Raw genomic sequence first — 13843 nt, 5'->3', positions numbered from 1 at the left:
CTGTAACGTGCCTTCTCTGTCTCATTCAGTTTCCTGCTCTACCTTTCTAGGTGGTTGTGACAATCACGTGAAATAAGGGATGTGAAATCACTTGGCAGTGTCTGCAAGTGCTGGAAATTGCTGACCAACCAACCATGCAGCCAGGATGCTAGAGGCTACTTGTTTCAGCATGCTGAAACAAAGCCAGATGCTTTCCAGATTGCTGTTAGTTACCACGTGCCTTTGCAGCTTTGATACACAGTTTGTGTCTCTGCCTTCTACTTCAAAAACAAAAGGTAAGAGTTTCATCCACTCTTAGAGGGGAGAGAAAAGGTAGAAAGGAAGAGATAAGCCCCATTTTCACCCTCTAAGGAAACAAAAGCAGCTTCACTATGGCTAGTTTACTACACTATAAAGGACAGATTTCCTCTCACAGAAAATAAAATTGGGGATGAGTTTCAGAATAAAACAAGGAAAATTCATGTGTATTTAGTCAGATTATGGCTAAGAATAGAAATAGAAGGGACTCTGAGAAGAGTGAAAGGGCATAGAGCTGAGATTACAGCCAACTTTGTGAGTCTTAACATGGCCAAACTGGATTATTAGTAAAATGGTAGATGAATAAACATGCATTTCCCATATTAAAAAAACCCCAAAAACAAAAACACTTTTGGGCAATATTTGTGTTAAAATGCAAAACCAGACTCAAGATACTCCTTTAAGTTACTGTTTTCTTTTTGGCCTCACTCTGTGGCATGTAATCTGCATTCCAACTTGTGCCTCCTGCATTGGTAGCAGTCTTAACCACTGGAATGCCAGGAAGTCCCTTAAATCTTTTAAAACAAGCATTCATTGATCACCTTGTGCCATGTTCTCTTATGTGCTAACAGTATGATCCATGCAGTATTTTTTTAATAGGGTAAAATCATATTAAAACTCAACTTTGCTTTTTAGTAAGTAAAGTAAATGTCACTCAGTCGTGTCTGACTCTTTGCGACCCCATGGATTGTAGCCTACCAGGTTCCTCTGTCCATGGGATTCCCTAGGCAAGAATACTGGAGTGGATTGCCATTTCCTTCTCCAGGAGATCTTTCCAACCCAGGGATTGAACCCATGTCTCCCGCATTGTAGGCAGACACTTTACCGTCTGAGCCAATTTTAGGGTCCTTGATAATTCTAGATTTTACAGCTGTGTTTTTTCCTGTTAGGAAAAAATTCTTCTAATCCCACAATACCATGTGTATCAAAGTTGTAGGACAAATTCAAAAAAGCTGTTTAAGAGGAAAACCAAGGAGCCATAATTCTGGTGGCCAAGGTACAAAACAACTAGTAGTGAGACTGAGAGTGAGGTTGGGTGATTCCATCAGTTATTTATTGCTGCATAACAAACTACCCCAAAACTTAGTGGCTAAAGGTAACAATCACTTTTTTTTGCCCATAAATCTGCACATTGGGCAGGACTCAGTGAGATCTCATCTGTTCCATATGATGTCAGCTGGGGTTGTTCCACTGGGGATTGGAGAGTCCACTTTCAAAATGGCTCACTAAGGTGGCTGGCAGGTTGGTGCTGGCTGTCAGCTAAAAGCTCAGCCGTGGCCCTTGGTTCTACTCCACAGGTTACTTGAGTTGGCTCTTTGGTTTGATGGCTAGGTATCAAGAATGAGCATCCAGAGACAGGAAGGTGTGGGTCCGAAACCAGCAGTGTCACCTCCCTATAATCTACTGGTCCAGATTCAAGATTTCAAAGCTGTGCTTTAAAACCTCCAGTGAATTTGAGAATGGACAACAGTAAGGTAAGGATATACTTGCCAACTAGCTCTGGGAATGTGAGAAACAATGGATTATGGAGCTAGGGTGGGAAGAATGATGAAAATGCAAAGCCAAAACTACAGGAAAGGCTGGCTACAAAGAGGGGCACTTAGCCAGGAGGCTGAGTATGTGGAAGCCAGTGAAGAAGCGGAGGTAAAGACAAGGCTAGGCAAAGGTTGGGAAGGGCACATGGAAGCAGGCGGCCATGTGCCAGTAATCAGATTGAGAGGATGGTCAGAAGTTCTGCAGTTGGAGTAACGTGATTAAAGCAGGTAAGATGATTAGAACCAAGAAGCAAGCACAAGAATGGCAGTGCCAGAGAGAAAGGCAGAAATAAATAGGAGTCCAGATTTAAGAAATACATAGAAATCAGAAGGAAGCAAGTCAAGGAGGTAAAAAAACAGACAAGGCTTCAACACCAAGGCAAAATTCCTGCACTGCATCCACTTGCCTGGGTAGCTGTGAGACCCCAAGTTCCCTCCACTGAGCGTCAACAAGGTCGGTCAGCAATCAGTGAAGTGACCATGTCAGTACACAATATGATTCTGGCAGACAGACAGTAAATACATGAAACAGTAATTTCAATTAAGGTTTTATTAATGTTGTTTCTGAAGATTATATTTCACCTTTGTCTTCTTTGATTTTGCCTTAGTGTTTAAGGACATTTCTTCACTTATTAAATCCTTTGCCAAGAAAGAGCACCACGTAACTTATGTCAGTACAAATTGAATGATTCCTTTATAGTGGTAAGGAAAATCCACTAAAGATTCATAAAATCCAAGTACTAAGACACCAAGGTCCCTCTTCATATGAGCCAAAGCTTCCTTACACATATCATCTACAAGCCAATATATCTTTTTACTTTACCATCAAGATGAAAATAATTAAGAGCACTGAAAAACCTTATTTCTCCAGTCTAAAAATGTAGACTTCCTCATTATAGTTTAAACAGACACACACAAAAAACAGAAGCTGAAAGGAAAACAATTCACTGTGACTGATTAACTTAGAATTATTTTTTTATAGTCAAGCACCAGTCTTTCCCTAGACTTTAGGCAACTATGAAAACATACAAAAAACAATGTGTATAAAAAGCAATAAAAATAAATATTCGACAGCCTACTGTAATAGGCAATTTGCACATTTCATTTAATCCTCGTAATAGGTTGAGAATTATAACTATTTTACAAACACGGAAGCAGGCTTAGAAGAGTGAAGTGACTAGGCTGGGAATTATGTTTGAGTTGATGCTTACTAAGCATATGCTCTGTTATGCTGCGCTGGCTCCTGAAAGCCTTTCAACTTTTTGAGATTCTGTTACAGCTCCAGCTTCTAAATTTATACTTTTAAGTCTGCAAAACTACTGAATAATAGAAGAATCTAAAATTATTTTCAATCTACTTGCTAAAACAGGAGGTTGCAAAGAATACTGAAAAACTCTTCAAGTAATCAGAACATTCCATACCTGAAATTATGGTTATTCTAATTCATTTGTAATGAACAGCTAGTGATCCAAGAACAAATGGAAAATCATAATTGCCTCACTTTCTTATTGTCAATATTTGTCATTCTTAAAGGAATGAAGGCAGAAAAAAAAGACATATTCCCATTGTGAAATCTGACTGCTCATTACATTTACAGGATGTACTTAGTGGAAGGTCAAGAAGTTCTGGTTTTTAAATCTCACCACCAGTCTTTTGTTTGCATCTGAGAAGTATGTATTTGTTTTTTGTGTCTAAATCTGGTGGAGGTGGTAGTACCCATTAGGGGATGGTTTTGCTGATGCATATCTGTGTAGTGTGCTATAACTATCTAAGATGTCTAAGAGGCTCTTTCACCATCCCATAGAATGGGGTCATAGAGTTCAAGAAGAAATGGATTTATTTTATGGGAAAGTAACTTAAACCTAAACCTGGACAATCTGGACACTTAACAACATTTAATTGTCTGTTGGGGGTATATTTGCATGTTCATTATAGAACTGTTGAATCTTAAATACTGAAGTTAATATCTAGTTGTTTCTTACTTAAGTTCTCACTGAAATTTAGTTTACTAGTTTTAGAGATTTTTTTTTTTTCTTTTGAGTCCAGTCCTAAAAAGACTATGTTTTCACATAGTCTGAAGAAACTGAAAGGGTGAGATTAGATTATTAAGGCGGCTGTTAGCATTAAAATATCTATACAGATCTCCTTTCTAATGTTTCATATATGTATCATTCATTCACTAACTCATTTACTGAATAAATTTTTTACAGAACACTATCTATAAGACTGAAATAAAAAATATACACATAGGCTCATTACCTCTAGAAGGTCAGTACATAAAAGGGGAGCTAGATGTTTACATGTGACATAAGACAGATAAAAAAACTAGGATATAAAGCTAGTCAATGTAAGAGAGGTAGTGAATTGTGAGTAGCCCCCCCCAAAACCCCAAAACAAACAAAACAAAAACTCCAAACCCAGCATAACTAAATGAAATGAGGAATCATAAGAACCTAACATTTTTTGGTCCTGACTACCTCCCTACATAATCTAATCAAGGATCACAAGATAAATCTGACAAAGTGGCAGAGGATTTAAGGGCCAATGGAAAGAGAAATTGTGGTAAACTACTTGCATAGACCAACTTAGGTCATTAGCTGTTGGCACTGCCTCAATTTCCCTGAAATGATTATACACCTAAGAAGGCTGGAAATAATTTGAAGACAACTCAGCAAGGAAAGCACAAGGTTTCTTGGCCATACTTGCTTGAAAGGGACCTGGTATCTTAATTTCTTGCCAATCTCTGTCTTTCAAGTCTTTCCTGAGGCCTTAGCCTTTTAAATGGGATTTGAAAAGGGAAATGAGTGTGAATATGAAGTCCACCTGGCAGGAACTACAAGGACAAAAGATGGTTAGAAGAAAAATAAAAAGGGTAGGCTCTGAAAATCTATGTGCATAAAAATCAATCCAAATGATTCAAATTCATACAGCTGTAAAGCTTTATCATTTTAGTACCCAAATGTTAAACCAATCCCTACCACCTCTGCTTCCCACCAAATTCAAGATCCTATACAATTTCTGTTATAGGGACTAGAAATGAACATTTAGTTGAAAACACATAAACATGCACTCATTTCCACCTTTAAAAAACATTTTGGATTGAAAGTCATCAGAGTACCAATTTTAAAATAATTTTCTTAAACACATTTTGATAAGGCCACAGGAACACTTGTCACATTGTTCAAATGCCCAATGGCAAGACTTCTGATGAGACCAAACAGGTCACATTAAATCAATAGAGTATCTCAGAAATAAAGCCAATATGACTAAATCCAAAAGAGATCACATGAAGTACCTCATGTACAATACGAACCTAGTTTAATAAATAAAGGAATCACAGGTGGCTGCACTCTGGGAGAACAGGCAGTTCCTCTGGGCCCCTTCACAGTCTTCTCTGAGACTCTACCGCCACTTCAACCCGGGCAAGTCTAATGGTGCGGCCATGAAGCTTGTAGCCGTCTTGCCTTACGAATGCCACGGTGCCAGGCTGCACCCCAACACCAGCTGGCACGTGACAAATGAGTTCATGCTCATGAGGGTCATATTTGTCACCGATGGGTGTCATCTTCTCCAGGCCGTGTTTGGCGAACACACTTTTCAGCTTTGCTTCTAAAAGTGACAATCCTCGGAAGATCTTCTCCAGAGTGAGCTTCTGGTCCACAGGCTCTGTTTCTTCAGAAATACACTCTGTAGTCTTCTCCAAAATGTCTGCAACCTCCACCAAATCCTTACAGAAACTCTGAATTCCTACAGAGAAACCAGATACTCTTACTGTTTGTAAATCACTCTGTTCTTGAGGGCAGAGTTTGGGGAAGACTCAAAGAGGTGGCTGTATACTAGGTACCCCAGGAAATGCAAAGATTGCTACATGGGATTTGAGGATCATCACCAGTGATTACCCTTGCAACTGAACTGATGAGCCAACAGTTCTCTTAGAAGATATATGACTAGGAAGCTGCCTAGGAGATGGGGAAGATTGTTAGAACCCAAGAACTAGGTAAGACTGCAAAAGGTTCAGAAACCTGTCTTTTTAAAAACTTGACTTAGTTTTATACGCTTTTATCTATGGGGTGAAGGACAGGGAGGCCTGGTATGCTGCAGTCCATGGGGTTGCAAAGAGCTGGACGTGACTGAACAATGCACTAAAGGTGAGTTGTTCATCTTAACATATATTTTGAAAATTCCTGCCTGTCTCATTTGTGCTAAGGCATGTATTCTCAATAGGAAGAAGACATTCATTGATAGGGGAATAATAAAAGAGGAGTTGAGAAGACTGTGCTGAGGAGTAAAGGAGTGGTTTATTCTTAAGGATTAGCTAAACAGGAACAGGAAAGAAATATACTCCATAGATGAGTTAAGTCTCTAAATGCCTGCTACATGCCTGCTACAAAGTTATATCTTATTGTTTGTGAGGAAATCACTCTGCTCTGTCTGCTGGAGACAGGCCATTAAGTTTGTCTAACTTTTTTAGAGTTACATAAACTTTATAAAAGTTAATTCAGTTGTTGAGAAATCTCATTACTTCCAATGCAGCATTCTTCATTTTTCTTATAGAAATCGTAAGAAATATCATTTTTGTGTGGTAACATAAAAGCCCTAGGAGCTGGTGAGTGGTGAAGGACTTTGTTGATCTAGTTTTAATCCAGGAACAAGTTTAAGGCCCTGTATCAAAACATGCAGCCAATAAGAGAGATAATGACAGGAGATATTTCCCAGGTATGTACTGTCTGGATGGAAAGACTGCAGTTTGTTGAGCCTTGATAGTTGGAAATATGTGACTAAAACTTGGATGAAATATCAGAAACACACTTGGGGGTCAGTACTGAGTTATTTAGGAGTACAATTTCGGGGTTAGTATTTATTCAGTCTTGAAACATGGTATCTAAAGCACTGAATGAGAATCAGAAGGCTAAGCCAAAGGAATGGGGTTGGATGGGACACAAATGGAGTGAATCTTGTGTATAAACAGCAGATAAAATACAGAGAACAGGAAGGAGTATGAGTGATACAAGGGAAAGAAAAATAGATTAGGGATCAGGGATCAATGGATTCATATCTACATCTGATGTCAAATAACTTTTTCTAGCTTGCCTATAAGAGGAGACTGCACTATATAGTATCCAAGGGCCCGTCGGGCACTCCATTCTATGTGCAGTAAAAGTGTAATGCTCCGTATTAAATTGTGAGTATAGCATGTAACTCCATGGCTGATTCATGTCAATGTATGACAAAACCCACTTCAATGTTGTGAAGTAATTAGCCTCCAACTAATAAAAATAAATGGAAAAAAAAATTGTGAGTATAGCAAGTCATCAAAGATTGCCTTTTATCCTTGAATCTCTGTTATTCAACTAACAGTTTCATGAACAGATCTGGAACAAGATGTGGTGCATTTAGGAAAAGATTTCTGAAGAGACTTTGAAATGAACCAAAAAGATTATTCAATGCCATCAGTGAAAAAATAGATTTGATCTAGCACACCCATGAGGGTTATCTGACTCCATGTGGTCTGAGCCTTTGAGTTGTAACTCAGCAAGCTGTACAACAGTGAGAGTAACGCAAATGATTTTTGTCTACAGTTGTGAAAGTTGTCTGGTGGAGACATAGTTAGTTATTGCATTCTGAATACAGACCAGTTTTGCTTAGATGAAGCAAATTTTAGCATTTCTGATTGTCTATGTTTCTGCTCTTTGGATTCTTTTCTGATTAACGATTCACTTCACTTGTTCATTAAATAGTTAAACAGAACTGCCTGTACAGGCACTAGAATGATAACTGTACATGCTTGAAAAATAACAAAATTCTGGTGAAAATAAAGGCAAACATTATTTCAGCAAATGGTTCATTTTCCAACATTCCCAATAAGCAGCACATAAAACCTATGGGTGTTCTGGAAGGGTACAGTATAGGCTGGTTAAGGACCCAGATGTGTTTTTTGCTAAGTTCAGTGTGCAGAACTGCTAGTAAGTGCCCTAAACTAAAAAATATTTTTATTATTAATAAATCTCTCACCAAATATCTTGGCATCTTCTACACATCTCTGGGTTCGCCTTCTTATATTTTCACTGTCAGCTACAGCTCTCTGGTATCTCACCTGAGCATCAGAAGCAAAGTCAAAATGATAAGAAAACAAATGCTTATGGTAGAAAAGAAACTTTTTATTTTACAAATTTCACCCTTGGTATAGATTTTTATTAAAATAAACAAAAACATTAGGAGTTGTGTAGGAATCTTGTATCAGCTACTCCAAATTCCCAGTCAGAGCAGCAATCTCTGTTTACTACAGTTCTGACAGGCTGTCTTTTACGCTGCCAGTTTGAACCCATAACAACTGTTTTCAAGCTCATTATCTTCAGAAAAAGCTTTCTTTTTCATCTTCAGCCAACACTGCCACCCTCCAACTTTCTATTGTTGAACTAAACTCTAGGACAACCAAGAGTAAATTTTAAAAAGTATGTCATCTTGGGACTTCTTTGATGGCTCAGTGGTTAAGACTGCTGCTGCTGCTGCTAAGTCACTTCAGTCATCTCCGACTCTCTGCGACCCCATAGACGGCAGCCCACCAGGCCCCTCCGTCCATGGGATTTTCCAGGCAAGAGTACTGGAGTGGGGTGCCATTGCCTTCTCTGGGTTAAGACTCCATGCTCCCAATGCAAGGGGCCTAGGTTCGATTCCTGGTCAGGGAACTAGATCCCACATGCTGCAACTAAGACCCAGCACAGCCAATAAATATGTATTAATAAAAATATGTCATCTATTTGAAGGCAATTATTTAGCCTCTTTAGTCTTTTTTTGTCTTTCATTCTTATAATCCCTGGTTCCTTTCATTACTCTCATAAGACACACTTTCTAACCTCATTGCCCTTTCTGGGTGGTCCTGCTTTGGAATTACTCTATTTCTCAAAATCTTATCAGTACAGTACTGGCACACTAAGCCAGATAAGAGTCTGATTGGCAGAATAAAATGATAAATGACCACACTAATTCAACAAATGTTTATTTGAGTGTCTACTACATGCTAGGCATTGTACTTCCATTGAAACTACCAAAATATCAGATATCTAAGTACTGTGATACACCAGGAAACTGAACAAAGATGAGTATCTGTAGTTGGTAATGTTTTTGAACTACTACAGATTATTTTGCTCAGCATATCTAACAAGAGGGAGTAAAGAGCTAATTAGAGGAAACAGTTTAAAAAACTGACTTAAAAAAACTATGTGAATATTTAAGCCAGAGAGAAGATGTGATTACAGGTAACATAAACAGATAATAGAAAATATGATATGTATTTCAGACTATATGAACAGATAATATAAAATAAAATCTACCTACTGTTAAATCTTGGACTTCCTTCTCCAGTTTAACAGCTTTTAGCTTTAAGGCGCGTTCTGCAAGAGAGGGTCCCAGTTCATCAGGGGGGTCCTCAGAATTGCAGTCTTCACCAGCAGTTCTCTGAGTGGCAGTGCTAAAAGGATGCAGCCATCCCCTAGCCATGATAAACAGCCAAAGTTACAACAAAGTTCAGAGACTGGAATGCTTCCCAGATTGACTCTCTCTAGACAAAGTGCTTTCAGTTTCAGTAACAACACAAACACTTATAATGTACTTGTTAAGTGCCAGACACAGTTGACAAGATTTTTATTAAATCATTTTTTCATCTCACAATATGTGAGATAAATACTATTATCATCCCTATTTTATAGATGAGAAAACCAAAGTTCAGAGAGGCTTATGCCTTGCTCAAGATCACATAGTTTGTATTCTGTTGAATCAGGATACTGAGCATCAGGCAGTAGAAATAGCTGGAAGTGGGGACACAAAAGTCAGCAAGAGAACACCAAATTATAGTACCTAGAACCAGCAGGACAATGCCAGAAGCAAGAATTCAAAACAAAAAGCCATACAGTTCAGGTTCAGTCTCTCATTTTATAAATGGGGAAAATTAACCCCAGTAAAGGTACCTTATCAAATTGGAGTGAGGCCTAGAATTCTAAAGCTTTTGATCACAAGCTCTAAGTAAAAGGCTTTTATGGAAGAGAATCTGCATTAAGAGAAAATGAGTTGGGAACTTACCATGTAAAATCAAATCAATCAAAAACTTACAAACATTTACTCTATGTTGTGGACTGTGAACAGGTGAATGAAATAGATCATATAGATATGTAGTTCAGTTTACATAAAAATTTTAGAGTAGGGGTTTGTGGATCTCGGATTGCATCAGTTTTGAACCCCCTGATCAAGGAAGTTTCCATTACACCTCCTGGGTACTCATAATTTAATTTGAAGTAAAACCATCAGGAAAATCTGTGGGTGTGAAAGGTCTTTAAAACAAATAGTTTATTTATATAAACTGGCATATATTGAAGAGTGGCCACTGAGGTGAAATCTAAATGAACGCTTAGTAGGGGTAAAGGAGTTTAGTTCAAGAAAGGGATGAGGGAACCATCAGTATAAGGGTGTGGGCAAGATTACTTTTTATCTTTCATGCTAGTTCTGAATTCAGTTATTATGATCTTATGTCAAATTATACATGATTACCAATTTTCAGTTCAGAAAATGTGGTCACCATAAATCTGGGCCACATCAAACAGGGGGAAATAGATCCTTCCTCCTAAAGTCCTAAAAAACAACATTTACCCAATTAAAAATAGGTCAAAATATCTTCAGGGCCAGTTGAAGGGAACATGGCCAGGGCCCAAGTTATGAGAAAGAGGGGAATTGTGGTGGATTCGTTCAATTGCTACTCTTTCAGAACTGGAGTGGGGGGGAAATTTTATTAGAAGGAACCATTTTGCTCCCGATCACTTCCCTACACCAAAAACTGCCCAAAAGATTAGGGGAAAAATGTTTGAAACCCAGAATTCAACCTCTCACCCTAGTGCTGGGTCAGGTGTGTTATGGTAAAAAGGCTACAAATAGTTATGCAAAATTTTCGGATATCACCGTAATTTACTTTTCAGAGATCCAACCTTACCCATCCCCCTACTCAGCAATGTTTACTTTTTCTGGTAAAGAAACTGTCATCAGGGAATCGTCCCAGAGAATAATGAACATTGGTCTCTAATTTAAAAGGGCCGATTCTACAGTCCTAACTGGTTTTCAGTCTTAATTCCACAACTTCATGAGTATTTAAGTTTGGAGAAATTACTCAAATTTTCTAAACCACAGTTTCCCCAGTTAAACGGGAGAATAAAAAGAGCTACCCACAGTTCTGCAATCGGCAAGATAAGTGATCAAAAAAAGCTGCTGCAATCGATGGATAAAAGCAGCCACCAGAATTTAAACTCCTGAAGGCAGGTGGAATTGCCATTTGGCAAAGTCCAACGCCCTCCTTTTACCTACAGGAAAAGTGAAGCTCAGATATTGGTTCCCCATTATGTTCACACAGGAGGCTAGGAGAGAATCCCAATTCACCTGTAGGCACCAAAGCTGGAGAAAGGGGCGGGACGGGTACGTCCCCAATTCAGTCAGAAGAACAATTCCCACCTCCGAGGGCGTGACCTCGGATCTTCCAACGTACCTCGGCCCAACAAGGAGGCGCGGCTGTGGACCTCAGTTTCCCGCTCTGTAAGATGGGGTCTTGAGCGCCCAGTTGTAGCGGCCGAGAGGTTAGAGAGGTTCCCTCATCCTCCAGCCCCAAGCTGCCCCTTCAGATAGCTCGTCCCTCATTGTCCTCAAGTTCCCAATCCCTACCTGCCTCGCTTACCTGCCCTCGGACGCGGCATGCGAGGCCAGGGGCTGCATCTGCCGCCGGACCGCCCACAGGAGCCTGGCGGCCATGTTCCCACCTCGGCTTACGGAGGCAGCGCATGCGCACTTGCTCCAAATGACGAGCTACGCTCGCTTCAAAAACCACGCTTCCCAGCAGCCTTCGCGGGCGTTTTTCTCTTAGGGCCCCGGATGGGAACGCCACTTGTCGGGTTGCTCCTGGGCAGTTCCCTACCGGGTCTATAAGCAATGCAACTCTTCCGGCCACCGGCATGTTCCTCGGGTAGGTTGGTTTCCTGTGACAAGGGAATAGGCTCAGTGGTAGGCGCGGAATACGCGGCGACCACAGGGAGTAACAGTTGTACCCTCAAGGAGCTTACATGAAGTTTTACACAACAAACAAGTGCAAACACCATATAAAGTCAAAATATGACCATTATTTAAACGTGAGGGGCTTGGTGTTGCGGAACCCTAGAATACGATATGACCTAGTGTGGGGCGTTTTCACAGAGGAAATAACGTTTGAACTGAAAGCGGAATAACGAGTAAATGAAAAAAGAAGGCAAGTGCTTCAGGTAGAAGGAAACAGCATCTGCAAAGTCAAAAAGGAGAGCCTTGCAAGTAAGGGACTAACGTACTGGAGGAGGCGGAGGAGCAGCACAAGACGGTGGTTAGAGCCAGGGCTTGTGAGGAATTAAAGTCAGAGCCTGACTCGCATCTCTCACCACTCATACTCCCGTTTTTCGCCAATTCCCCCTTCCCCCTCGACTTACTGTGGTTCGAAATGTGTATTTTTTCATTTCTTCTCACTAATGTGTAGGCTCCTTTAGGGCAGAGATTTTTTTTTTTTTGTCCATATTTAATCAACAGTGGAACAGTGCCCTAATATAGCTGTTCAAAATCCTTTTGTCTAAAGAACTTAAACGTTACGGTGCCATTACGTGTTTAAGGGGTCACTGACTGTAGTGTGGAGGAGATTGGGTCTAAGGTGGGGAGACAAGCTGTTGGACGGGTCCATGCAGGGAAGGGGTGTGTTCTGTCCTGGGATTACCTCACCAGAGAGACGTTTGTAACCACCTTATCTAAAGTAACTACTATTTTAGGTGTAGCCAGCAGTTTTTTGGTTTTTGTTTTGAGTGTAAGCTTTATGAGAGTGTCTGCCTTGTTCACAGCTGTGACTTTTGACCTCTAGTACAGTAGGGGCACACAGTAGATGCTCTGCTGCTGCTAAGTCACTTCAGTCGTGTCTGACTCTGCGACCCCTCCAAGCTCCTCTGTCCTTGGGATTCTCCAGGCAAGACTACTGGAGTGGGTTGCCATTTCCTTCTCCAATGCATGCATGCATGCATGCTAAGTTGCTTCAGTCATGTCTAACTGCGACCCTATGGACAGCAGCCTGCCAGGCTTCTCTGTCCATGGCATTCTCCAGGCAAGAATACTGGAGTGGGTGGTTATTTCCTTCTCTGGTAGATTCTCTAGTATTTGTTAAATGAATTAATGAAGTTGAATGGTGTCAGTGGAGATGGGAAGAAATGAGTGAATTTTAGATTCAGTATGGAAAATTGACAGGTTGTGAGAATAGACTGGTAATTGGGGTTGTGGACACTTGGAGTTGCCAGACTAGTTACTGGATAGTTCTTAAAGACAAAAAGTTTTTAAGGAAGGAGCAGTGTGCCTTCGTCATTCTGAATCTTCACCTTAGCGTGGCTCGTTTGTACTGTAGCTATTTGAGTCATAGTTTTTCTCTGCTTGTTTGTGAGTTCCATTAAGAGAAAGCTGGAGTCTTTTGCATCCTTATATTCTATCCAAGGCCTGGTTCAAGTGTGTTATAATCAGCAACCTTCTGTTTGCTTTTGGCCTTAGGAAAACATGGGTTAAGGAGTGATAATGATTCTTTTTTACATAGAAAACAGGCTCAGAGGGTTGGTGGACCTGCTCAAGGACCCCCACTGAGGGGAAAGTGATACTAGAAGTCTGATAATCTAAATGCTTTGCAGTACTGGGGAGGATGGAGCTTCAAGTCCACCTTAGAACCATGGCCCTACACTTTGAAAAAAACAACCAAACCAGAAGTGGCATCCACGCTGTAGCCATTTTGTTAAAACATCTCGTAGCTAAGTTATATCAGGTGTGCTGCATCCACTCATTAAGTGCTTGTGTGCTTCTGAATGCTGCAGTGCAAAAGGAGGGAGGACACAAGTCAAACAGGACCTTGGAACCAAGAGGAAGGGGATTCTAGGGTCAGACTCCATGTATTCAAATGCCGACTCCACCACTTCTTAAATGTGGACTTGAGTAAG

The 13843-nt window shown here is 40.3% G+C and overlaps 1 protein-coding gene and 2 long non-coding RNA genes across 12 annotated transcripts in view; 2 read left to right on the top strand and 1 right to left on the bottom strand.

The window, feature by feature from the left end:
• The first annotated feature begins 189 nt into the window (after window positions 1-189).
• Window positions 190-8614, top strand: LOC139034420 (uncharacterized). The gene is made up of 2 exons (XR_011486914.1): window positions 190-275; window positions 1630-8614. It is a non-coding gene; the product is annotated as an uncharacterized lncRNA (long non-coding RNA).
• On the bottom strand, window positions 5134-11648 carry GRPEL2 (GrpE like 2, mitochondrial). Its single transcript, XM_020903430.2, has 4 exons — window positions 11542-11648; window positions 9168-9321; window positions 7845-7926; window positions 5134-5579 (listed from the first exon to the last, which is right to left on the bottom strand). Exons 1-4 carry the CDS (start codon window positions 11613-11615, stop codon window positions 5215-5217), a joined length of 675 nt encoding a protein of 224 aa, XP_020759089.1. The 5' UTR covers window positions 11616-11648; the 3' UTR covers window positions 5134-5214.
• Window positions 11649-11664: 16 nt separating this feature from the next.
• Window positions 11665-13843, top strand: part of LOC110143728 (uncharacterized) — a 109156-nt gene continuing 106977 nt past the window's right edge. For all 10 annotated transcript variants that reach the window (XR_011486912.1, XR_011486905.1, XR_011486907.1 and 7 more), the window contains exon 1: window positions 11665-11826. This is a non-coding gene — a long non-coding RNA (uncharacterized lncRNA). The remainder of the gene's footprint in view (window positions 11827-13843) is intronic.

This window comes from Odocoileus virginianus, chromosome 3 (genome assembly GCF_023699985.2).
Source record: "Odocoileus virginianus isolate 20LAN1187 ecotype Illinois chromosome 3, Ovbor_1.2, whole genome shotgun sequence".
NCBI classification, from domain to species: domain Eukaryota; kingdom Metazoa; phylum Chordata; class Mammalia; order Artiodactyla; family Cervidae; genus Odocoileus; species Odocoileus virginianus.
The sequence above is the reverse complement of the archived record's forward strand: the minus strand, read 5'-3'. Positions and strand labels throughout refer to the sequence as shown.

Coding starts and splice junctions, on each gene's coding strand:
- GRPEL2 (XM_020903430.2), bottom strand. CDS start 11,615: ATGGCCGCCAGGCTCCTGTGGGCGGTCCGGCGGCAGATGCAGCCCCTG. Junction 9,322..11,541: donor CATGCCGCGTCCGAGGGCAG/GTAAGCGAGGCA, acceptor TATCATGGCTAG/GGGATGGCTGCATCCTTTTA. Junction 7,927..9,167: donor AGGAAGTCCAAGATTTAACA/GTAGGTAGATTT, acceptor TCTGATGCTCAG/GTGAGATACCAGAGAGCTGT.